The sequence below is a fragment of the Schistocerca piceifrons genome, chromosome X (assembly GCF_021461385.2).
Source record: "Schistocerca piceifrons isolate TAMUIC-IGC-003096 chromosome X, iqSchPice1.1, whole genome shotgun sequence".
Classification (NCBI taxonomy): Eukaryota; Metazoa; Arthropoda; class Insecta; order Orthoptera; family Acrididae; genus Schistocerca; species Schistocerca piceifrons.
This window is the reverse complement of record NC_060149.1, coordinates 764,616,341-764,644,033: the sequence shown is the minus strand read 5'-3', so window position 1 is coordinate 764,644,033 and position 27,693 is coordinate 764,616,341. Positions and strand designations below refer to the sequence as shown.

Genomic DNA, 27,693 nt, shown 5'->3' with positions numbered 1-27,693 from the left:
AGCTGCTCCTCCTTGGTACACAAGACGAGTTAGAAGACTGTTGCAGAAACAATGAAACAAACATGCCAAATTTAAACAGATGCAAAAATCCCCAAGATTTGTGATCTTTTACAGAAGCTCGAAATTTAGTGTGGACTTCAATGTGAGATGCTTATAACAGTTTCCACTACGAAAATTTGTCTCGAAACCTGGCAGAAAATCCAAAGAGATTCTGTTAGTATGTGTAGTATGTTAGCGGCAAGACACAATCAGTGCCTTCTCTACGTGATGGCAATGGAGATACTATCGAAGACAGTGCTGCCAAAGCAGAGTTACTAAACACAGCCTCCCGAAATGCCTTCACAAAAGAAGACGAAGTAAATATTCCAGAATTCAAATAGAGACCAGCTGCCAACGTCAGTAACGTTGAAGTAAATATCTTCGGTGTAGTGAACAACTTAAATCGCTTAATAAAAGCAAGTCTTCTGGTCCAGACTGTATAACAATTAGGTTCCTTTCGAAGTATGATGATGCATTAGCTCCATATTTAATAATCATATACGACCGTTCACTCGATGAAAGATCGGTTCCCAAAGACTGGAAATTTGCACAGGTCACACCAATATTCAAGAAATGTAGTAGGAGTAGTCCACTACATTACAGACCCACATCGTTAACATCGATATGCAGCATGATTTTGGAGCATATATTGTGTTCAAACATTATGAATTACCTCGTAGAAAACTGTCTATTGACACACAGTCAACATGGGTTTAGAAAACATCGTTCCTGTGAAACAGAAGTAGCTCTTTACTTACGTGAAGTGTTGAGTGCTATTGACAAGGGATTTCAGATCGATTCCATATTTCTGGATTTCCGGAAGGCTTTTAACACTGTACCACACAAGCGGCTTGTAGTGAAATTGCGTGCTTATGGAATATCATCTCAGTTATGTGACTGGATTTGTGATTTCCTGTCAGAGAGGTCACAGTTCGTAGTAATTGATGGAAAGTCATCGATAAAACAGAAGTGATTTCTGGCATTCCCCGAGGTAGTGTTATAGGCCCTTTGCTGTTCGTTATCTATATAAACGATTTGTTTGTAGATCACGCTATTGTTTATCGACCAATAAAGTCATTAGAAGATCAAACACAAATTGCAAAACGATTTAGAAAAGATATCTGAATGATGTGAAAATTGGCAGTTGACCTTAAATAATGAAAAGTGTGTCATCCACATGAGTGCTAAAAGGAATTTGTTAAACTTCGGTTACATGATAAATCGGTCTAATCTAAAAGCTATAAGTTCAACTAAATGCCTAAGTATTACAATTATGAACAACTTAAACTGGAAGGAACACCCAGGAAATGTTGTGGGGAAGGCTAACCAAAGACACTGTTTTATTGGCAGGACGGTTAGAAAATGTAACAGATCTACTAAGGAGACTGCCTACACTATACTTCTCCGTCCTCTTTTAGAATACTACTGCACAGTGTCGGATCCTTACCAGATAGGACTGACTGAGTACATCGAAAAAGTTCAAAGAAGGGCAGCACATTTTGTATTATCGGGAAATATGGGAGAGAGTGTCAAAGAAATGATACCAGATTTAGGCTGGACATCATTTAAAGAAAGGCATTTTTCATTGTGACGGAATATTCTCACGAAATTCCAATCGCCAACTTTCTCCTTTGAATGTGAAAATATTTTGTTAACACCGACCTAAATAGGGAGGAATGATCACCACAATAAAATAAGGGAAATCAAAGATCGTACTGAAAGATGTAGGTGTTCGTTCTTTCCGCACGCTATTCGAGATTGGAATAATAGAGAATTGTGAAGGTGGTTAGATGAACCCTCTGCCAGGCACTTAAATGTGATTTGCAGAGTATCCATGTTTATAGATAGACATTCGAAATGTAGTGGCATTTTCTAATAAGGGAATGATCAGTTTGTACAGAATTACAGTTAATACGTAATATAGATATGGTTTTTTCATAACAACTTTCTCAATATTTCTGTTACAGCACATACATTGTGTATCCAGATGCGAGGAATACAAGTAGTAACACACAAAATAGACTATGTGTAGTCACACAAAAAACGTTCACTTAGAATATTGATAAACAAGAATAGGATACATCACAAACATACGTGTTTGTAATGTTGTTACGTTACAACTTGGATAGCAGATTACCTTTCGATGTGTCAACTCGACTAGGAATTTATGAATTTACTTTCTCTTGAATGGTTTGTTGTTCAAATTTAATGGTGGTACCAGCATGGTATTTAGTATTTTGTTACTCCCAGGTGTCTCAACTCAACCAACAATTTATGAATTTACTTTCTCTTAGATCGTTCATTGTCCAAATTTAACAATGCTACCAGCACAGTATTTAGAAAAAAGCAAAAACTGATGAACATGGTGTATTAAACCGAAAACTGTGAAGTACAGTGAAAAGTGTCGGAATCTAACATGATGGTGCGTGTTTTCCTTCTGTAGCCAATGGCAGTTTATTTTGGTCGACAAGACTTCAGGCCACATAGATACTAAGCTTGAAACATGTTTTCAGCTACTTGATGTGGACACAGTTTGGAAACATCTTCTGAAACACGAACGTCTATCTATAGCAGTGTTGGTACAGATCAAAGGAAATGTTTCAATCCAGCTACTGCATGTCACCACTGCACGCAGCTGCTTGTGGAATATATGAAGAAAGTGGTAAAAGAACAGCAATAAAACTAGATGCTCTGCAGAAAACTGCTGCTACATTTGGTAGAATACTGAGAAAGACTGCATAGAAGACAAAATAAGGTGGATTCTCGTAGTGTGCTTCCAGATGTGAAATATATACTCATGGCTGTGAAATTCATCTCCCATTGACAAAAAACTAAGACTAACAAGATGTCTGGTTTGTAATTGCTTTCCTAACATTTCTATCTTTTTCTAAATAACGGTGGTGCCATATTTTCCAGAAAACCAGGAAGTTTCATATCAGTACACACTCCGCTGCAGAGAGAAAATTTCATTATAGAGCTCTCTTACATACTCAGTTCACATATGAAGCAGGCTTTTCCCACCAGTTGTTCTATGGTGTGTTTTCGCTCACCAAAGATGATGATTATATGCAACCAAACAAATAGATTTCTTACAACTAATGTTACCAACTTTTATACAAACTACATATATTTCCAACTATATTACCAACTACTATACAAACCATCCATAAGATAATAATGTAGTTTTAAAACCAATTACGAAATTCTTTGATAAGTGCAACCTTATTCTGTTAAAGTACGGAACACTGATAGATGCTTACGGCCTTCAGGTCACAAGTCACAATAAATAAATAAAAAAATAATGAATGGCAATGAAAATTCACTAAGAAATCTCCACACCATAAATATGATGTACAAAAGATAACTGGCAATGAACAATTTACAAAAGAAATGCAAAATTTAAAACCACAAAATTGGCAACAACTGCAAGCAGGACTTTTAAATGCAGCTGAAACGGTAGCACCGCAAACAAGAACACGTAAACACCCATGGTGGACAGATGAGTGTGACCAACTGATAAATCTCAGACAACAGGTGTGGCAAAATTGGTTGTGCAACAAAAATCAAAAGACCCTGGAAGATCTCAAAGATACCAGGAAAACAGTCACAAAAGCAATACGTACAGTCTGCAAACAACACGAAGACAAAAGATTGCAAGACATAGAAAGATTTCAAGAAAAACAATTCCCGAAATTTCTACAGAGTATTCAAACAAAAATTAACAAAGTACTCTCCTCCATCACTCCAGTTCAAAAATGACCATGGGGAAATTGCTCATACCAACACCGAAAACTGTGAAATTCTTGCAAAATACTTTTCTAAATTACTGAATTGTGAAAAGCCTGCAGAAAAATTTGAGTTCCATCGTACACAACGAAACCCAGACTCAAAGCCACCAAGTTTACAAGAGATTAAAGAGATAATTCAGTCACTGAAAAATAACAAAGCATCAGGAGAAGACCAAATCATCGCAGAATTATGGAAAAATGCAGGAGAAAATCTTATTGCAAAACTCAAAGAAATTATACATGAAATCTGGAAAACTGAAAAAATCCCCACAGATTGGAAGACTGCAATCGTACATCCTCTGTACAAAAAAGGAAGTAAAACAGACCCCAACAACTATCGTGGAATCTCTTTATTGTCAATAACATACAAAATTCTGTTTAAAACCCTACTAAACCGCGCAGAACCTCAGCTGGATTCAAAACTAGGCGAATACCAAGGTGGGTTCAGAAAAGGTCGATCTTGTGTAGAACTTGAAAAACTCAATGAAATATTTACATAGTACTTCAAACAAAAGTTATGTCATCACGTTTGTCGACTTTAAAAGAGCATATGACAGTATAGACCGAGAATCCCTTTTTGAAGTATTAGCAGAATTTGGACTAGATCAAAAGACAACAAACATCATAAAATAAACACTCATGGAGACCGAATCCAAAGTAAAATTTATGGGAGAATTGAGCACAGAATTTGAAATAGACACAGGAGTACGACAAGGTGATGTACTGTCCCCAGTGCTCTTCAATTGTACTCTTGAAAACGTTGTTAGAGAATGGAAAAAAGCAGGTGCACCAGCACACAGACTGGGACCAAGACATAAGGGCATAGAATTAGATTGTTTAGCATTTGCTGATGACATGGCACTGATCGCACAAGACATTACCGATGCACAGAAACAGCTAGAATTATTACAAGAACAGGCAGCTAAAATAGGATTACAAATTTCTTTTGAAAAAACAAAATTTATGACTGACGTCAAAGATGCACCTTCTGATCTCAAAATTGGTAATAACTACATCTCTCGAGTAAAAGAATTTAAATATTTAGGTGAATGGATTGCAGAAAATTGTAATGAAAAGAAATCTCTCAGATCAAGGGTCCAGAAAATGGAGACGGCGTTTCAGATAATAAAAAACATTTACAACAAAAAGAGTCTCTCGTGGAACTGCAAAATACGACACTATACAACAGTAATTAGACCCGAAGCTCTCTACGCATCTGAGACACTAAACCTTCAACACAGAACACTAAAAGAGGAATTAGAAGTGAAAGAACGTAAGATAATGAGGAAAATCCTAGGACCAGGAACTAAAGATGGGGTACATTATCCAAAACCCAATGCAGAAATATATAAAAATATCTCCAAAATAACAGACACAATGCGCATGAGAAGAATCCAATTCATGGGGCTCTTAGAAAGAATGGACTCAAACAGGTTAACGCACAAAATCCATACATTTTTAAAGAACAAAACTACAAGACCGAACTGGTACAAACAGATGGAAAAAGACCTGAGAGAATTAGGGTCTCCAAATCTACATGATAGAAATGAAATCAGAAAAATCACAAACACACGGGGTTTTGAGGAAGAAGAGAGAAAAACTAACCGACATACATGGTCTATGCAACGAAAGCTAGCCCATTCGTTGTTTATGAAGGAATACTGGGCGAAAAGGAAGGCCAACAAATGTTGATTACGTGTGGTCCTAAGTGATCCATCCGCGAAGAAGAAGAAGAAGAAGAAGAAGAAGAAGAAGAAGAAGAATGACAATGATGTCGTGTATTGTGTTTGCATGAACCTTCAAGTATTAATAATGCAGCAACACATATTACACTTTCCTCGTCTCTAGACATGACCTGGCAGACAATACAAAAACAATGCAACAAACAGCATTACAGATGATGAAAATACACTGAAAAATGTTTACTGCCAGTTGTGATACACTGTAGGAAAAGATGTTCCCAAAAGAAACATATTTCCCGTGGCAGTGTGGGTGCAGTTTCACACTACTTTTTGCAGTTGTGACATCACTGATGAGCTTTCAGCTATCAGCCTTTGTGAGCACTTGCGAACAACCTCTGTGTGAACTGTGTGCCTTTCGATTATTTGCTTCTTTCTTAGTGTGTGCCGTGTGTGAGCAGTATGCCATTTCAAAGCAACAGAGTACTTAAAGTATGTAACAAATACATCACACTTATCATTAAATGACGGTTAACAAAGCATCAACAATTTATAGCTTCAAGAGATTTTATGATAACTAATGCACAATACAAAATTCAGATGAGAATCCTGCAGCATAATAGATAATGTCATGGTTAGCTGACTTAGAGGTTATAGGTTGTTTAACATTTCTGTCTGGTTAGAGAACAAAGGATGAAATAAACATTTGCTGTTTATTTCTGATTGTTTTGTGCTTCCCGAGATTGTTGTTAGAGAGAAATGTAAGAGGACAGCTTACAGTCCTGTGAGTGAAACAATGAGCAATAACATCCATATTCTTCCTTGTCACAAAAATATTTTGCACATTACGCAACTACAAAAATATTTGCTTAAAGAGTTCTTGCTGCAGCTGTGATTCTCCTGTCACTAACATATCCGTAAACATCAACTTAACACTGTAGCAATCGACAAATCGATAGCCTCCTATCTGGTCGTCTTCACAACACCACCACATTATGATTACGTCAGTTCCTGCAAAAAGCAGTGTGAAATGTACTTGACCCATCATCATACGCGGTGAAGCTAAAAATTGCAAGTTGTGTTGGCAATTCCAATAGTGTATTATGTCAGGATTTCCTCTCTCATGTCTTCCCTCCCCACAACTGCCTAAAATATTCCCTTAACTCTGCCATCATTTGCGGTGCGAACCATCTGTCTGTTTTGCCACTTGTAACTCGTTTAGTCACATCAGATGTCAATAGGAAGAAAATGGGATGAAGTCAAGTGAGATGTTTAGTAAGAATGTAGAACCAAGTAAATCTTAGTAGGGAGAAATGTAAAAGCAAAGAATTTTTAGTGCTTATCTTATGGGTTTTTCAAAGGGGTAAAAATTTATGGTGTAGAATAGCAAAAAATATAAAATTGAAGTTTCATTGTACCAGCGTTTCGAAAATCATACTCCGCACTTGTGATGTGGTTAGCCTGAGGGAGAAGTGTTTGAGCGGCTGTAGGGGGGTTCTATGCATCTGTTGTGACAGATGGCTGCATTGGAGGGGAATGTAGTGACATGAGAATTGGGGAAGTAAATGGGTCTCTTCCATGGTATTGCAAAGTATGTTCAAGGGATAGGAAAATAGGTGAACGGGAGGGGAAGATCAGAGCCCTTATGGCTGAACTGGATAATGCTATGGAGGAACTGATGAGGTTGGGTGGGGGGGGGGGGGGGAGGAGGTAAGGGTGAAGACAGGTGGGAAGTGGTAGCAAGGAACAGGGGCCACCAAAAGAGAATAGTATCTGACAGTTTCATCATGACACAAAAAAATAGATTTGCCTTGCTACCTCAGTTAAATAAGGAAGGGGCTCAAGTAGATGTAAGTGTAGTTAATAATCAACAGACTTTCACCAGGAAACCACCTGTTTCAGAAAATAGTAGAAGGTAGGAGGAAATTCTGTTGTTAGGTAGTAGCCATGGAAGTGCACAGGGAACCTTATTCTAATTTAAAATTTAACCTACTTCATGATACCTTTGTGAGTATATTTGAAAACTGTTTCCCTAAGAAAAGAGTGAAACATAATTGGAAGAAACCACCAAAAATACGTCTTACTAAAGGGATAAAAATATCTTGTAAATAGAAAAGGGAAATATATTTTACAGCTAGAAGGAGTAGTGATCCAGAAACAGTCAAACATTATAAAGACTACAGTACTGTACTAAGAAAAGTTATTAAAAAGTCTCGAAGTTTGTACATTATGTCTGAGATTAGCACCTCTGGTAATGAAATTAAAACACTCTGGAATATTGTTAGAAGGGAAACAGGGCAGCTGAGAGCATGGGAAGACGCTGGCAGGTCGATAGAAACACAAACAAACACATACATACACACAAAATTGTAGCTTTCACAACCAGTGGTTGCTTCGTCAGGAAAGAGGGAAGGAGAGAGAAAGACGAAAGGATGTGGGTTTTAAGGGAGAGGGTAAGGAGTCATTCCAATCCCGGGAGCGGAAAGACTTACCTTAGGGGGAAAAAAGGACATGTATACACTCTTGCGCGCGCGCGCGCGCGCGCGCGCGCGCGCGCGCCCACACACACACACACACACATATATCCATCCGCACATACACAGACACAAGCAGGCATTTGTAAAGGCAAAGTGTTTGGGCAGAGATGTCAGTCGAGGCGGAAGTGAAGAGGCAAAGATGTTGTTGAAAGACAGGTGAGGTATGAGCGGCGGCAACTTGAAATTAGCGGAGGTTGAGGCCTGGCGGATAACGAGAAGAGAGGATATACTGAAGGGCAAGTTCCCATCTCCGGAATTCTGACAGGTTGGTGTTAGTAGTGGGAAGTATCCAGATAACCCGGACGGTGTAACACTGTGCCAAGATGTGCTGGCCGTGCACCAAGGCATGTTTAGCCACAGGGTGATCCTCATTACCAACAAACACTGTCTGCCTGTGTCCATTCATGCGAATGGACAGTTTGTTGCTGGTCATTCCCACATAGAAAGCTTCACAATGTAGGCAGGTCAGTTGGTAAATCACGTGGGTGCTTTCACACGTGGCTCTGCCTTTGATCGTGTACACCTTCTGGGTTACTGGACTGGAGTAGGTGGTGGTGGGAGGGTGCATTGGACAGGTTTTACACTGGGGGCGGTTACAAGGGTAGGAGCCAGAGGGTAAGGAAGGTGGTTTGGGGATTTCATAGGGATGAACTAAAATGTTACGAAGGTTAGGTGGACGGCGGAAAGACACTCTTGGTGGAGTGGGGAGTATTTCATGAAGGATGGATCTCATTTCAGGGCAGGATTTGAGGAAGTCGTATCCCTGCTGGAGAGCCACATCCAGAGTCTGATCCAGTCCCGGAAAGTATCCTGTCACAAGTGGGGCACTTTTGTGGTTCTTCTGTGGGAGGTTCTGGGTTTGAGGGGATGAGGAAGTGGCTCTGGTTATTTGCTTCTGTACCAGGTCAGGAGGGTAGTTGCGGGATGTGAAAGCTGTTTTCAGGTTGTTAGTGTAATGGTTCAGGGATTCCGGACTGGAGCAGATTCGTTTGCCACGAAGACCTAAGCTGTAGGGAAGGGACCGTTTGATGTGGAATGGGTGGCAGCTGTCATAATGGAGGTACTGTTGCTTGTTGGTGGGTTTGATGTGGACGGACGTGTGAAGCTGGCCATTGGACAGATGGAGGTCAATGTCAAGGAAAGTGGCATGGGATTTGGTGTAGGACCAGATGAATCTGATGGAACCAAAGGAGTTGAGGTTGGAGAGGAAATTCTGGAGTTCTTCACTGTGAGTCCAGATCATGAAGATGTCATCAATAAATCTGTACCAAACTTTGGGTTGGCAGTCCTGGGTAACCAAGAAGGCTTCCTCTAAGCTACCCATGAATAGGTTGGCGTACGAGGGGGCCATCCTGGTAACCCCCCCCCCCCCCCATTGTAGCTGGTTACCAAGCCCCCACAGAACGTATCTCTGCCTACGTAGATCAACACCTTCAACCCATTACATGCAGTCTCCCATCGTTTATCAAAGACACCAACCACTTTCTCGAACGCCTGGAATCCTTACCCAATCTATTACCCCTGGAAACCATCCTTGTAACCATTGATGCCACTTCCTTATACACAAGTATTCCGCATGTCCAGGGCCTTGCTGCGATGGAGCACTTCCTTTCACGCCGATCACCTGCCACCCTACCTAAAACCTCTTTCCTCATTACCTTAGCCAGCTGCATCCTGACCCACAACTACTTCACTTTTGAAGGCCAGACATACCAACAATTAAAGGGAACAGCCATGCCTTTACAAATGTCTGCTTGTGTCTGTGTATGTGCGGATGGATATGTGTGTGTGTGCGAGTGTATACCTGTCCTTTTTTCCCCCTAAGGTAAGTCTTTCCGCTCCCGGGATTGGAATGACTCCTTACCCTCTCCCTTAAAACCCACATCCTTTCGTCTTTCTCTCTCCTTCTCTCTTTCCTGATGAAGCAACCATTGGTTGCGAAAGCTACAATTTTGTGTGTATGTATGTGTTTGTTTGTGTTTCTATCGACCTGCCAGCACTTTCGTATGGTAAGTCACATCGTAAAAGGTTTTACTTACACGAGCTTTCAGGCCTGTGGCTCCTTCTGTCAGCAGAAGAGTTGAAGGGGAAGGAATATGGGTGAAGGAAAAGGATCTGGAGAGGTTTAGGAAAGTGGGTAGAGTTGGAAAAGCCGCCCACAGTACCCCAGATAAGAGGAGACTTTATTGGATGGGATGAGAAGGAAAGACTGATTGTTGGGGACTGCATCGGACAAGAATTGAAAATCTGGGATCCTAAAGGTGGAAGACAGGATAATATGCAAGACGGAGATTACTGCTAAAAAATTGTGCGTGAGTTAAGAATGAAAAGGTAAGTGCATTGTATGTAACAGAGTTGGGAGGGGAACGGTGAAAAATAGACAGGTCAGAAAATGAAAGGTGTTGAAATCTAAAATGGAGTGAAGAAAGGAGTAGTTACTGTGAAGAAATACTGAGATGGAAAAAATTAACATAAATGAAAGATGGATCGCGGGAACCAAAGATGTGTTGTAGCGCTGGTTCCCACCTGTGGAGTGGTGGTGGGATGGTGAATACGGCAAGTGCTGCAGCAGGGACAGTCACAAGGGTAGGAGCCACAGGTAGGGAGATGGGTACAGAAGGAGCATAGGGTCTGTCAAGGATATTGTGGAGACGGGGAGGGCTATGGAAAGCTGTTCTAGGTGTGGTGGGCAAAATCTCAGACAGAATGGATCTCATTTCAGGGAGTGATTGTAGGAAGTCATAGTCTTGTTGAAGTAGCTAGTTAATACATTCAAGACCAGGATAATACTGTGTGACAAGTGGTGTGCTCCGAAGTCGGTTTTGGAGAAATCAGCAGTATCTGTATTGGATGTGATGGCCAAGGAAATCTGTTTTCAAACTATGCTGGTGGGGCAATTATGTCCAGTTAAGACGGAGGTGAGAATGGTGATATATTGCTGTAAAGAGTCTGCGTCTGAACAAATATGTTTGCCTTGAATGCCAAGGCTGTATGGGCGGCAACATTTGACATGGAAAGGGTGCCAACTGTCAGAATGTAAGTACTGTTGTTTGTTAGTAGGTTTAATGTGGACAGAAGTGTGTAGGTGACCTTCGGTGAGGATGAGATCGACATCAAGGAAAGTGGCATGAAATTTAATTGGGAGAAGGTATTTAGTGATTCCAGAAATTTAAACAGGTCAGCCTCACCATAAGTCCATAAGGCAAAGAGGCCATCAATGTATCTAAACCAAACCAGGGGCTGAAGGCTTTCGGATCCCAGTAAAGCCTACTTCAAGCAACCCACAAGAAGGTTAGCATAAGAAGGAGCCACCTGTTTACCACGGCTGTACCCCCTGATCTGTTTGTATGTCTGCACATCAGAGGTGAAATAGTTGTTGGTAAGTATAAAGTTGGTTAAAGTGAGCAGGAAGAATGTCGTAGGTTTGGAATCAGATTGGCGCTGACTGAGGAAACGTTAAGCTGCAGACATACCATTTATGTGGAGGCTGTTGATAAAGAGGGATGTGGCATCAGTGGTGACAAGCAACTGTTCAAGGCAGCGTTCTATGTCAGGTTCACTGTTGGAAAGTTTTGGGACTGGGTTGCAAAGATTTATTTCCAGTTCACATTACGTGTGAAGGAAAGAAGGACCTTCACCAAAATGCAGGTTTAGGGCTGAAAGTGAGACCCTGTGATAATATAGATAATTCAGGAGGGGAGAGTGTGTTAGACTAGAGGTTGGGAACACTGTATTGTTGTGAATGGTTCTTGTGCTCATGAGTTGTTGTTGGTCTGGTGGGCAGTAGTGAAGGCTGTGGGATGTTAAGGAGGTTGGTCAAGTTCGGTTTGTACTAGAGGAGTGATGGTTGATGGTGTGGTTGTTTAAGGGAGCTGCAGAGGGACAGGAAGGGAAACACCACTGTTGAGGTAGTTTAGAAGGTGGGATAGCTTTTTGAGATGAAGTCCAGCATGTTGTTGCAGTTTGAAGTTGACTTAGGAGATACCATCCAAGGAAACATGAGGGGCAGATAACTGCAGGATTTTGTAGGAGGAGAGAAATAGGGTGGAGGGGAAATTGGCATATTAGGCGTACAGGTCACAGTAAGTGCAAGAGGTTGCTATATTTGAAACTGTAAAAAAGCCTGATGTAGAATAAGATTACATCCAGAAACAGGGACTCTGTGTCAGGCCCTAGGAAGTAACTCCAATGGATGAGCTGGTTTCAAGATACAGAATGTGGGACCATAGTTTTGATAGTGCAAAAGCATGTTTTCTCAACGAATGGATGTAATACATGATGGCATACATATGGCAAGAGAGGACAGTTTGGAGTTTCATAAATGGTGGGAGTGGCAAAAAAGTGAAGCAGAGTGTGGAAAAGGATAGGAAAATGGAAGAATAGCAAGGGAAAAAATCCAGAAAAATCAGATAAATTTGTACGAACTCGAATTTCTCACCAGCAAAATGGGCTATATGATATGAAGAAAGAAAAAGTCGATAAGAAAAGTTGTCAAAAGAGAGAACATTTTAAAAACTGTGCAATCAAAAGACAAAGTCATGGGAGAAAATGTAAACTACTTTGCTTGACAAATAAAGTAATCTAGGAGATAGAAGTAAAAGTTGATCAGAGTAGTTTGGCACAAATCAAACACACAAATGTGAAAGAATTACCTATAAACAAGGTAAGTGGAGGGCAGAAAAGAAAATAGCTGTCAAATTTGCAAATAAATCAGCAAAAGATGATCGTGAGAAGGCCCTGCAGTGTAGTGAATCCTAAACAAATTATTGTAGGCAACTTCGTAAAAACGTGTCTACGAGCACAGGTATTAGCACTCCTAACCCTGTGACCTTCCCCGCTGCGAGACTTATCCTATGCACCCCACTACCACCACCTTTACCAGCCCTGTAACTGGTAAAACATGTACTATTAAAGGGAGAGCCACCTGTGAAATGACACGCATCATATACCAGTGTTACTGAGAACACTGGTCGGCCTCTTATATCGGTGTGACTAGCACCATGTTATCAGTAAGGGGGAATGGACATATGCAGAGGGTGTATACTGGCAACACACAACATACTCTGGCACAGCATGCTCTACAACATGGCAGTCTTTACCTCAGTGCCTGTTTCACTACACACACCATCTGGATTCTTTCCCCAGACACCAGTTTCTCACAACTCTGCAGGTGGGAACTACATGTCCTTGGTTCTCGCCACCTACCTTACCTTCATTTACATTAATTTCTTCTGTCTCAGTATTTCTTCACAATAACTACTCCATTCTTCACTCCGTTTTACTTTTCTACGTCTTTCATTTTCTGACCTGTCTATTTTTCGCCATGCCCCTCCCACCTCTGTTGCATACAATGCACTTAGCTTTTCACTCTTATTAGCTTGTGCACAATGTTTTAGCAGTAGTGTCTGTCTTGCATATTATGCTGTGTCCCACCTTTAAGCTCTCAGGTTTTCAAATCTTGTCTGGTGCAGTCTCCAACTATCGGTTTCTCCTTCTCATACTAACTGGCAAGACTTCCCTGACCTGGGGTTCTGGGTGACTTTTCCGAACTCTACCCCTTTCATTAACCTATTGAGATCCTTTCCCTTTCTGTTGGAAGAAGGAGCCACTGGCTCCAAAAGCTTGTGGAAGTAAAACCTTTTTTTTTTAAAGTGCGTGTTCTCCTGCCACTGCTTGATGAGTAGATTTTTTATTTAGCCACTTACATTATACTGTCACAAATTGATTATTTTCGTTGTTAAACTCAATGAAAAGTTAAGGCAGAAGTAGAAAATATTTTAATAATCATTTTGAAGTGTTGTAGAGAAAATAGGACCAAGCTGATCATTAGAAATGTCAAGGTTGTGTATGAAAGAGGCGATACCTATCAATTTGATAAAACTGAAATTCAACCCACCTTTCCTACTGAAATTAGGAAAATAATAAATTCACTCAAAAGGTAAAGCTTGTATGGAATTGATATCATTTCCAAGACAGTACTAAAAGATTGTTCCCAACCGGTACATAGGATTCTCAGCCACTCGTGTAGTAGTTCACTGAAGCAGGGCATTTTTCCAGGTAGACTGGAATATGCTATTGTTAAACCATTGCGTAGAAAAGGGGATAGGTCTGATGCTAACAATTACTGCCCAATCTCACTTCTGACAGCTTTATCCAACATTCTTGAAAAAGTGATGTATTCAAAAGTAGGTTCTTATATTTGTAAAAATGAAGTACTTACAGAATATCAGTTTGGTTTTCAGACTGGCTTTTCAACAGAAAATGGTATATGTGCTTTCGCTGATCAAATATTAAATGCTCTGAATAAAAGAACATCACTCATTGGGATTTTTAGTGACCTCCCAAAGGATTTTGCTGTGTGAATCATGAAATTATTCTAGATAAGCTTAAGTATTGTGCTATGAGAGGACAGTGCACAAATGGTTTAATTCATATTTAACTGGAAAAATGCAGAAGGTTGAAATTAACAGTCCAGATAGGCTGCAGAAATCAGCAGAGTCCTCTAACTGGGGAGGTATCAAGAATGGTGTCCCACAGTGTTCAGACTTGGGTGCCTTACTGTTCATAATATAAGTTAATGACTTGTCACTCTTATGTTCACGAGGATGCAAAGCTACTGCTATTTGCTGATAATACAAGTATAGTAATCAAACCCAACAAACAAAAATTAGCTGAAGAAATTGTAAATAATGTCTTTCAGAAAATCATTAAGTGGTTGTTCTTTGCAAATGGACTCTCACTAAAATTTGAGAAAATGCAGTATATACCGTTGTGTACAGTAAATGGCATATCACCTTGATAACTATAGACTTTGAACAGAAGTCTGTTGCCAAGACAAAATATTCAAAATTTCTGGGTGATGTGAAATTCAATTGGAAGAATCACATTGATGATCTGCTGAAACATATAATTTTGGTGATAAATGTATCAGTAAATTAGCCTACTATGCCAATTTTCATTCACTGCTCTCATGTGGCATCATATTTTGGGGTAGTTCATCATTAAGAGAAAAAATAACCATTGCACAAATGCATGTAAGCAGAATAATAGCTGGAGCCCACCCAAGATCACCTTGCAGGGATGTATTTAAGGAACTTGGGATATTCACAGTGCCTTCGCAATACATATATTCACTTATGAAATTTGTTATTAATAACCCATCCCAATTCAAATTTACCAAATAGCATTAAAAGTCTGACAGATAGCCAATCAACATGTAAAAACCAATTAAAACAATTTCTGAATAACAACTCCTCCATCTCAATAGATGAATTTTTAGATAAGAAGTGTGACCAAGGTGCGAATTTCTATCGTCAATGAATTGAATGATTGATACAAAATTCCAACCATTGTTTACGGAAACTTGGTACCCAAGTTGAAAAATAATGCCATGGATCTGTGTGTCATTTTGGAGTGTAGTGCAGCATTAAATAAAAATTTGTCTACTTTAATGATACGTAACTTACTTTTAGAAGTCCTTGTACGTTCCTCCAGCTGTAATGAAAATAAAATAAGGTTCATCATATCCACCGAATGATCTAAAGTTATGTATTTAACAACATTCCTTTCTTTTTTTGCCTCAGATTTTTAATTTTAAGTTCAGACATACATTTGTGTGTGTTGTAATCCTTACTATAAAGTCTAGTATCAACAGTGCCCTAACTATTTTCTGCAAATCCACAGGATTAGCAGATCTCCACCCATCTGCAATTAGAGGATCAGACAATTTGCTGAATGAGAGAGGGAAAGTGACACCTGGTAAGTTGTATACTTATATTGTATACTTAAAGTTACCTGGTGAACTGTAATAGTTACAGTACAAGTAGACAAGGCTCAATACATTTCGTACCTTTAAATTTTGCTATCATCTTGCAATATCTAATCTAAAATCTAATGGTTGTAGGGTTGCTTTACCTATACAATGTAAAATTGTCTTCATAGAATACAAACAGATTCCTGCAAACCAGGAAAACAGTTGCTCATTCAGTTCTGTACGACATTTTATGTGAGACTTCATTGTGGTGACTACCTTACCACATTTTGTGTCGTCAAGTTATGCACTTGTAAGTGAAGATAAGGCTATTCAGCAGCTGTTTGAGATACTGAATGATTCAATAAAGGCAGACATTTTAGATACCGTTTCGTGGATGAAATATGTTTAAACTATGGTTTTCATGATTAATTTGGAGCTGATATGACGAAGGTAGAGTAAGGCATACTACCACCAATTGGACATAGTTAAACTGTAGTTCATTTACTGAGTCTCCTTTGATTTGTATTTGTGGAACATGCATTACAGAAAGATAACTATAACAAGGAAGCCTATGAAGATAATTCTAAGTACATAGGGATTTCAAAAAGTCAGTTACACGTGTCATCCTGTGCTAAGACCATTGTGGGGTGGGACGGGGGGGGGGGGGGGGGGGGGAGGTGCATTGTCAGAAGAGGGTACATATTACAGGTTTCCTGCAGGCACAGCTCTGCTGTTGTGTGGATAAAAGGTACATCACTGTGTGGGAATGAAATAGCGTGAAAACTGGAAACATAATCCAAAGTTTAAATACCTATGACAGTAAAATTCTTGTGGGTGAAATATCTAAATTGCACACAGATTCACTGTGAAAGTTGGGCGATATATGGACCAAATACAGCAGTCTCTCCGGCCGTAATGAAATTGTGCCGACAATTGACAAAGGCTGCGCAGATGAGAGTGATGCTAATTGAGATGTCCAGATGTTGCACCTTGCAATTTCCATCTTGTTGGCAAGCTAAAAGAAAACCTAGGGGGTTTTTCCAATGAGGAGGGCATTCACACAACAGTTCACAAATGGTTCTGTGACCAAGGTGTGGATTTCTATTGTCAAGGAACTGAATGATTGATACAAAATTCCGACCATTGTTTACAGAAACTTGGTGACTGTATTGAGAAATAATGTCATGGTTCTGTGTTTCACTTTGGAGTGTAGTGCAGCATTCAATAAAAATTGGTGTATTATAATAATGTATAACTTACTTTTTGAAGTCCTTCTATGTTCCTCCAGCAGTAATGAAAGTAAAATAAGGCTCATCATTTAAAATTACATCTTAACAACATGACTTTCTTTTTTGTCTCAGATTTTCAATTTAGGTTCAGACACATGTTTGTTTGTGCTCTAATCCTTCCTGTATAGTCTGGTATCAACAGTGCTCTAAATATTTTTTTACAAATCCACAGGATCAGCAGATCTCCACCCATCTGCAATTAGAGGATCAGGCAGTTTGCTGAAAGAGAGAGGGAAAGTGACAGCTGGTAAGTTGTATACTTGAAGTTACCTGATGAACTGTAATTGTTACAGTACAAGTACACAAGGCTCAAATACACCTTGCACCTTTAAATTTTGCTATCATCTTGCAATATCTAGATCAAAAATGTTATGAGTGTAGGGTTGTTTTCCCTTTACAATGTAAAATTTCCATCGTAGAATAAAAACAAATTCCTACAAACCAGGTTAACAGTTGCTCATTCTGTTCTGTACTATATTGTATGTGAGAGTTCATTGTGGTGACTATGTTACCACATTTTGTGTCATTAGGTAATGCACAGATCTCCTTATAGTGATCACTCCGAAGTGTTGCATAAAGTAAAACCACAGATTATCCCATTTCTTCACTGGCCTAATCAACAGTTCTTTAAGACAGTTAATGATTCAATGATGACAGACATTGTAGGTACCTTTGACAGTTTGTGTTGTCCTTCAGTGTTTTTGTGCCTGATATCACCACCAGACACTTGGACATGTTATATTTGGAGACTTGAATGTTTCACATAAATAATAATTCAGAAAATAATCCCCTTGACATAACATGAAATCGGTGGTTGTTACAGAATGTTGCGAATCTTGACATTTCCCCAGTTTTGTGTAACAATGTAAATCTGGGGACATGCATTTACTGGTATTGGTAGCTGATATTGTGTAATGATGTAACTGGTCTCAGTTTATTTTTTGTTAGTTTTTTATGAATTACCTCAAGGATGTGGTTTTGCGTATCATTTTTAAAATAACCATCAACTTTCTGCATAAAGAGCTCATGTCCTAGATGTGACTTCAAATGAAGATAACCTTTCTCCAATTTTTTGGTTCATTTTCATAGCAAATTGTACCAAAATTGCCACTTTCATGTAGATATTGTTAACATTAGAACTGATGATGGACCATTTTTGTCCCACTAAATAAATTAAGCACTGCCAATTACCATACATTGTAGATAGCCTTATTTGTGTATTGCTACAATGCGGATATGAAACTGTAAGTGCAGCATGTAAATGTTCTTCAGGAGAATTCTGATTGTCCTCCATACATGAAAGTTGTTATCAGTGATTTTCTCTTCCGTGGTTGGATTTCTTTATTGATGAACTTACTCTCAAACACATTCAAAAATGCACAGAAACAGAGGCATGTAATATGTTGAGAAATGATGAGTGGTAATTACCACTAGAAGAGTTGATGCAGTCCTTATCTTGCATGTGCCACTGAATCCAAAGGAATAGAATTGGAACTGGCTGATCAGAGAATCAGGTAATATTATTTTACAAATCTGTAATGTCACGTAATCACTTTGGTGAAATCATGAGGTTCCTCAGATCTGATTTGAGCCCAACGCAGTTGGAGTGACTAAAAAGTGCCAGTTTTTGCTTCCTCTCAGCTGTATAGTAGGATTCATCATATATTTGTATCGATGATCGGTTGTTCTTGTTCAGGTACAGATTTTGATTCACTCAGTTTGTGGGTTTAAAACTTGACAAGAATGAGCAAAAATACTCGATGGCTCTCAATAAAGATTCCAAATATATGCTAAATGCTTTCCCATAATTTGGTAATGATGAAACTCGTCCTGGTGATGAACATCTTATTGAATTTAAAATGAAGAAACTTTTTGATCCAAACCTAAATAAAGAAAGGAATGTTACCACTACTTCACCTCAGTTTCACTAGCATGACATCTGAAAACAAAGTGATAAAACTTGCTTGGTGTAGTAAATGAAATTAGAAGGCAAGTTCCTGAATGCATGAAGGAAGCTAGGGAGGAGCTATACAACACTAACCTTCAAAAATGAAAATATGATCCTTGCATCCAGCTGTACACATTGGAACTGACACAAAGTCAAAGTGTGACACAGTGACATGTTACAGTGAAACTAAGTGAACAGTAGATGCTGTTGACATGATGGCCTGCAAGTATTGAAAGATGGTGGTAGAAGTGGTGCCCTGTTAATACTTTTTATAGTGACTCAGCAGGCATCAATGCTTGGGTAATCTACAGAGCAGTAACAAATATCAAAACAAGATGATGAGATTTCCTTCTGAAGGTCATGGAGAAACTTGCCAAAGGCTATGCATGAACTAGGACCAGTACTCTTAAAGCTATTCACATTGAATCATCAGACATAAGTGAATGTCACAGCAACTACCAGGTATGAGAATCTTGCAAAGAAGGGAAAAGTGTTTAGAAATGTGCATTGAGTGCCAAACCAGTTTGCAAGAACTGAGTTGTTACAGTTTCCTATCCCTGCAGATCACAAAGCTCTATCTACAGACAGACAACAGTGCCCTTTAGGTATCTAAAAGAACATATTTGCTTACACAAACTATCAAAATATCAATAATTGTACTGAAAACTTTTTGACTTGACTTTATTTCTATAAAAATACAAAATTCTGTCATGATATTGTGACAAATTTTCAAGTATTTCCATATTTAAATTGAATTGGATAAAAATTAAGACAATATTCCTTTTTATTTTGCTGTATTAAAATTTTCTAACTAATACGAAAGTATCTATCATGACTGTATTTGATGTTTAGAATTAAAACAAAGTAACAGACAATTGGAGTGACCACTTCTTACAAAACAACTCATCTCCTAAAATACAAAGTTGAAGAACAAACTGCAGACGGATGAACTAGAGATGGGACTTGTCCCTGCATTGGTTTCAGGGGCTTCGAAAAATCTGACAGTTCCAGTGCTGATGCAGTCACTCAATTAACCTGCATATTTTCATAGTATGCTAGTATAAGTAGGAAAACCACCACATACGGTACTTTCATTTTACAAACGTGCAAATCAGCGTGTCACATGCTCAGTTTTCATCTCTCAGCCATTTGCAGTATGTGATCTTGCAGGTGCCATTTTGGTTTACATGTTTGTGTAGCTATAGTGCAATATTTGATGGTTTTTGTATTTATGCTTGCTGATTATGACAATATGCTGTTTAATTTATGCACCAGATTGAAAGTCTGTCAAAAAACGCATCATTTTTTATGTTTTGCCGTGCAAAAATCTGGAAATGTTACATCAGCAGATGTAACAGTACCTCTATTCCAAGTTAAGCGTTGGATAATAGCTTCATTATTATTAGAAAATAAAGATTTAGTGATGAAATGGGAAGCTTATGGAAAACATTAAGACAAATATTTCAGGCTCAGGTGGAGGAAGCACTGAAAAAACTCTATGTTGCATCTTCAAACTAGGCTGCAGTTGTTAAAGCCACAAATTCATGCATGTCTGTTCACAGTCCAAGGCTCCTCTTCCAACACTGAGATGATAGCGATGAACTCTATTAGTGGTGATATGGCAAAGAGTTTGTGAAGTATACTTTCAGTGGCAGGTTTCAGCAGTGTAAATATTTTGAAGGGCTGCAGATCTGTGGAGTCCTTAGCCATAAACCAACTGCCTATGTTATCAGGAAATGTAGACATTGCACATTAGATTATTGGTAGACAGATATAGTTACTTTTTTAACATCACTAGGGACATTGTTGAATTTCTGTTCATGTGCTGAAAGACAGTTTGTCTTCCATTTTCAAATGTAGATTGGAGTGGTTGTTTTCATACTGCCATGGAGTTTGATGTATTAGTGGACTAATGTCTCGGACGAGAACTTTGAAGTTACAACAACGTTGTTGTCTGAAAACCTTTAAACCTTTCAACACTGTACAGTTGCAGAGTTACTTCTGTAATTGATTACATTTAATAAGTTGAACATGAATCTTTCTTTTTCTCAATATGCAAATTTGATGTCAATAAGTATAATTTATAAGTATATTTTCATTTTCAATGTAACAGTGGAAAAACATGAAATACGACAGAGATAATGAACTTGACCATAAAATAAAACAATGTTTTCCTGTCTTTAGTTCATCCGACAGATATGGCAGTTATAAAATCACCAATAAGGGATGCATGTTAGGGTTGTTTTTTGACCCACTTTTTGGGTCATTTACATCAAATTGCCCCTCACATTTACTGTTGAGGATAAAATCACCAAAGAGGCGAGAACAAATACAATCCTTGCTCAAATAGAGTAGTGGTGTAGAGACAATAAATTGTCCGTAGCAGTTAACAAAACAATGTACATGCTGATGGAGGTAAACTTTCCACGAATTGGAACCTCCTTCATAGTGTCACAAGGTAATTCTATGTATGCATGTGGAATACATATAACTTGTGGTATACCTAGACAAAAATTAATCTTGCAACAGCATTTCACAAATGCAGCACTGAAAGCAGCTTAAGTGCTGCATAAGTTAGTAACAGAAACTGTCCCTGCATAAGTTAGAACAGAAACTGTCCCTACCGACTGCCGCTGCTTATCAGAACCTACCATAATGCTATATTTATGGCCCTCACCAACTGTGCAGTTTGTGTCTAGATGCACCACCTTTGCTAAGCTCAAAAGTGGGAATATCTTGTTCAGAGTATAATGGGGTTTGCTGATAAGGCTTACTGGAGTACCTGTAACTACTGCTGCTTGTGATTTTAAATATATTCTCAATAGATATTGCTGCCAAGTAGATTGCTGCCTAATTTTGGATCAAGAAATATGAGCTGGAAAGTGTGAAGTCTTGATGTGGCCATGAAGGTTGAATGAGATGGAAACGGGACTGGGCGCATTGTAGCAAGTAATGATGTGGATGATATTTTTGTGCATGTGGAGGGGGAGAGGGGGGGGGGGGAAGAGAGAGAGAGAGAGAGAGAGAGAGAGAGAGAGAGAGAGAGAGAGAGAGGATCATGTAGCACCCATTAAATTAAATTACTTGATATTGAACAGCATGCTGTTCAGCTGATATCTAGGGAGTATTTAGCTACTGTTTGGTTGTGGCCCATCTTCCTAGTGAATGGTTGCTTTGTGGTCACATAAACAAAGAACACTCAATTTTATAGATGACATGGGTGCTTTCCAAGGCATCTTTGCTTTTGAGTGGGTAGAAAATGTCACTGATAGATCGGCAGTAGAAAATGGCAGATAGCAATATGAGACCAATCCATTTTTTTTATAAGTACGTAGACCTGTTTATTTCTACAATGGTTTACATCAGTTTACATCTTGAACATTTAGCTATTTTTCAACATAATCACCATTTCTGTCGATGCATTTTTGTAGACGCTGAGGTAGTTTTCTTATGCCCATGTCATACCAGCTCGCCACCATGCTGTTCAGAAAGTTATGAACCTCTTCTTTCACCTTGTCATAGGAGCTGAATTGCTTTCCAGCCAAATGTTCTTTTAACCTAGGGAATAGGTGATAGTCACTGGGCGCCAAGTCAGGACTATAGGGTGGGTGGGTGGGCGATTATATTCCACTGAAACTATTGCAGGAGAGCAACGGTTTGCCGAGCGATGTGTGGGCGAGTGTGAATGTGTATGCCCTGGCTCAACATTCCTCTTCTCTGGTTCTGAATTGCCCGTTTGAGTTTTTTCAGAGTCTCACAGTACTGGTCAACGTTAATTGTGGTCCCAGTGATTCAGCTCCGACGACGAGGTGAAAGAAGAGGTTCATAACTTTCTGAACAGCATGGTGGCGAGCTGGTAAGACATGGGCATACAAAAACTGCCACAGCGTCTACAAAAATGCATCGACAGAAATGGTGATTGTGTCGAAAAATAGCTAAATGTTCAAGCTGTAAACTGATGTAAACCATTGTAGAAATAAACAGGTCAATGTACATATAAAAAAATAGGAGACCTTACTTTTGGGATTACTCTCATATATTCAACTGGGAGGTGGCACGTGGTGTATGATTCGAGAACATCAGTTTCATCAGAATGGAAAATATGAGTATTGAGGCCAGCCGACTGCTTAGCCCATTCATTGTGAACTACCCCTCCCCTATTGAGGCCAGCCGATTGCTTAGCTCATTCATTGTGAACTACCCCTCCCCCCTTCTCAGCCTATTCATATTCTGACCAATGAACTCACCACTGTGCAGTTATGATCCTTCTTTTCACAACTACCTCCACCCATACATATTCTGTCAGACAATCTTCATTAGTTTAGTCCCACAAAACTAAGCCAACCTTACTGAAGAGTCCATAAGCTACCTGTCCACAGTTAAATATTTTTTCTGTGGAATTCCTAATTGCTACATCCCAACTTGAAAATTGAAACCTGTGCCACACAGACTCACAGTCACAACCTGTCAGCCTCATATATTCATTGTGTGATACCATTGCTTCACCATTACCTCCATAAAATTTTGCAGCCAGCTTCTCATGACTATTATGCTGTGCCCAGGTGACCACCTCTGCCCACCAAACGCACTGAACCTTGCTTCCCCACACATCAGAACTCAGACCTGTGACATTGTCATCAACCTTTCTTCAAAAGGCATCAGTGCTACAGCAGTTTTCCCACTCCAGACTAAATCATGTTACACTTGTCAAAGACCATTCTCTTTTACTTAATTCCCACTTTTTTGCCATAACCAATGACAGTGGTATCACTGAACTGCTGCCTCACTGAGCTTATTCTTCCATACAGTGTTGATTCTTACACGCTCTCACATGAGCTTCTCCAGATAACCTTAAAGGGATTCTTAACCTGCAGTATTGCCTCACTTTCCATCCCTAAATTGCTGCTGAGCTGGATCAGCCTCACAACTATGAAACAACATAAATATGGTTGACCTTCCCTACCAGAATACATAACAGCATGAGTCATGTACTTAAAATACTGGTCTTATGTACTAAACCCTGTACAGTATATTAAATGGCTATGATTTTGGATATATAATCAGTATCATGGAAATTGTCATAAATCAGCCAATTAAGTTTGAAGTGTAAGTAGGGCTTGTATTTCAATGTGGTAGCACTCAAATAATATTAGATTGGAATTACTGGTTGCACTTGGAGGAGGAGATGATACAGGAAACTATCTGACAAGAGTCTGCCATATTCAGAGGGTCTGAACTGTACATCAGCTTGTAGAGAAAGTTATGATGGTGACACAAACATGGAAAAGCGCTATACATTTAAATAGCTGTACTAGAAAATTAATTTACAAAAGTCACAAACTCTTTCCTCCAGGCTGCCAAGAAACACTAAATGCATCACTAGTGCACAGGTAACCATGTCTAATTTAAATAGCATTGTGTTTTGTATACCAGTAATGTGACAACTATTTTTGTATTTCTCTGAAATGTACAGGTACCAAGATGGTTTAATATGGAAGAAGAGGATGGAACTACACTTCCAGAAAAAAAATAATAATATTAGTATACCTGGAAGGAGAATGTTGGTTTCAATCTGATGATGGCATATGCCACTTGCGGGATAGCAGACGTACCGATAATGGTTTCGTCGTCGTCCACAACAGATAGTGTAATGGCATAGCAGCCAGAGTGCCATCTGTGTCTATCCCTTAATAGGGAGTGCTCACAGCCAGAAGGCTCAGGGTTGAGCAAACGTGTGAAGCTAGCAGGAAACTATGCCATGGAGGTGCACTCTTGCTTCCTACAGATCCAATTGAGCGACTTTGAAAGGGCTCAAATTGTGGCCTTCTGAATGTCGGGGTGGTCCTCCCAGAGAATTATGACACATGTGTGACATACTGCTTCAGTTGTGCGACAATGCTGGTATCTGTGGTCACATGAACATTTTCACACTTCGTGATGATGTTCTGGACGCCCATGCAGCACATACGCCCACCAGGATCATCGTATTTTAAGGCAGCATGTGAGTCCAGATAGCTCGACATGAACTGTTGCGAACCAGTTAGTAGCAGTGGGACTATGGGCATGCACTCCTCTAGCATGTCTTCCATTCACACCACAGCATCTATGTGAACGGCTCGACTAGTGCTGTCAGAGGATCACTTGGAAGATAGAGTAGTGTAGAGTAGCGCGCAGTGCACTTCAATGATGAAAGCACATCCTGCCTTCAAGTGAGTGGTGGTTGTTTGTACATACAATGTAGACCTGGTGAGCACTGTCTCGTAGAATGCATTCGCACAAGATGCACTAGGCCTTATGGTCTGAGGTACAATAAGGTGCAATGTCGTTCACCTTTGGTGTTTCTAGGGGGCATGCTAACCAGCTATTGGTACTTGCTGAATGTTGTTAGACTTGTTCTTTTGCTATTCTTGCAACGAGAATGTGATGTGTTGTTCCAATAGAATAATGCTCGCCCGCCCACACACTGCCCTTGAAACTCAACATGCTTTGCAAGACATGCAGCAGCTTCTCTGGCCAACACAATCTCCAGACTTGTCTCCAATCAAGCATTTGTGGCACCTGCATTGTCACCCATGGAGGCTACACAACATACTGATATGGGTGTTTCAGCATGGGTTGATACCTGACACCTCAGAACTGCCTGCACTGTTGCAACAGTAAATCTTGAGTCAATTGGAAACTTCTAAAAGAGTGTACTAGTTTTTTTTTTTTTTTTTTTTTTTTTTTTCAGGCTGTGTAAATTGTAAATTGGGATGTAGTTCTCCATGTTACCTGTGTAAGTAGTTATTAAGAGGAAATAATGAATAACTGAGGACTCAACTCTCTCTTTTAACATGTTCATGAAATTTATTTACCTGTAGTAAACAATGTATATAAATTAAACATCATTAGAATTTTAAAATTTCGTATCTAAATTAACACCTTACTAAAATTGCAGATTTGACAAGACACACAGCATCAAATGTGGACAGAGGTCTCCAAAGACAGCTGGTGAAGGAAGGTTCTGCTGGTGAGTAAATGTGATTAGTGCAGTCACTAAAATGAATATGCTTTGTACTCTTATTTGCTTTTTCCCTTTTTATTTGTATTCGTGTTTTACTCCAATGTTTGGTTCTTCTCTTATCTAGTAGATAAAGTAGAGGTTTGCTTTGTCTTTGTTTAGACACACAGATGTAAACATTTGTGCTCTTTAAAATTTTATTATAAATCCACAGGTACTACAGGTGTCCATTCATCGCCATATACAAGATCAGTTAATGGGACAAAAGGGGGCAAAAGTTTGACATGTAGTTGGTGGAATGAAATCGGTTTATCTGAAAAATTTGGTTTATGCAGGAGTGAAGGGAAGGGAATATGAACAAATGAGTATCTGTTTAGGGCACATTCTCTTGTAAACAGTACAAGAGTGTCAGCAAGCAGCATTCACTCATGACCAGTTTGCATTAGCAGAGGCTTGCTAATATTTCATCTGTTTTAAGTCTCTGGGCAAATCATCAAAGAAAGTTCTACTCCTAAGCACTCACTCTATTGCAAACAGCATAAAGTTTTCATCTTCACAGTCAGCTTTGTCTCTTTTACACATTTCTCATTGTTGTAACCTGCCTTTTACATGTTTTTCTAAAGATGGAATTGATGACAAGTGGTAGTAGAGTGGTGGTTGCTGCTGCTGCTGCTGCTGCTGCTGCTGTTGTTGTTGTTAATCAAAGAATATTAGGGTCAGAGACATCAACAGCTAAAGGAGGGAGATAGGCTGTAAAAAGAGAAACCAACAAACAAACTAATAAATGATGATAACTCTTTGCTTATCGTAGGTGGAAACAATCTAATGTAGACATACACTTTTTCTTCCTTATGCCATTTTGCTTACTCTGCCACTAACAGCAGACTTACTGTATGTAATACTTCGTTAGTTAATTACATGCTCCATGAATCATTTTGCATGATAGATCATAATGATGTGGAATCACATTTTACATTCACATCGCAAAGTAATATATGGTTACATTCTGAACATTTCTAACTCTCTCTCTGTGTGTGTGTGTGTGTGTGTGTGTGTGTGTGTGTTACAAAAAGATATACAGATGTGAGTTAGTAATTCCTACCCACCACCTCTTACACATAACGATAGTTATAGAAATTCTGCTATGAAATAGAAGGCGTTTCTACAGTATCGCAACAAGGAATATCCAGCTTCTTGTAGCTCTGTTACATAACCTTGTCTGAACGCGGTGAGTTGTTGATAATGGCATCTTTATCACCTTAAAGGCATTTTTGACTAACATCAACTCGCTATATCCAATTGCGAAGGTAACTAACGCTCACTACCGTGACAGTGTGTATTTAAAGCAAACCTAATCTGCATCCTCATAGTGACACTGTCAGCGCCACTATTATGTGACTGCTACGAAATTTGAATAGGCATTGTCTTTCAAATGTAGAAACACACCTTCCAACTTTCGTTTGTGTCGCTCTACTCCTTGGTGTTGCAATATTATCTATATAATTGGCATCAAAATTTCAGGTGATGCCTGGACATCTAACAACTGTTTTTTGTGACCATTTTATAGCACAGTTATTCAGTGTATATCTCACATTTGTTTTATTCCTGCCAGACATTTTACCATTGTGTTCTTGTTTTTATGCTGTGACACATGCATTAT

The 27,693-nt window shown here is 39.2% G+C and overlaps 1 protein-coding gene across 8 annotated transcripts in view; it reads left to right on the top strand.

The window, feature by feature from the left end:
• LOC124722596 overlaps positions 1 to 27,693 on the top strand; it is a 356,119-nt gene that overhangs the window by 253,361 nt on the left and 75,065 nt on the right. For all 8 annotated transcript variants that reach the window (XM_047247733.1, XM_047247734.1, XM_047247735.1 and 5 more), the window contains 3 exons: positions 15,727 to 15,801; positions 17,258 to 17,332; positions 25,971 to 26,042. In XM_047247733.1, coding sequence (XP_047103689.1) covers positions 15,727 to 15,801; positions 17,258 to 17,332; positions 25,971 to 26,042 — 222 coding nt within the window. The remainder of the gene's footprint in view (positions 1 to 15,726; positions 15,802 to 17,257; positions 17,333 to 25,970; positions 26,043 to 27,693) is intronic.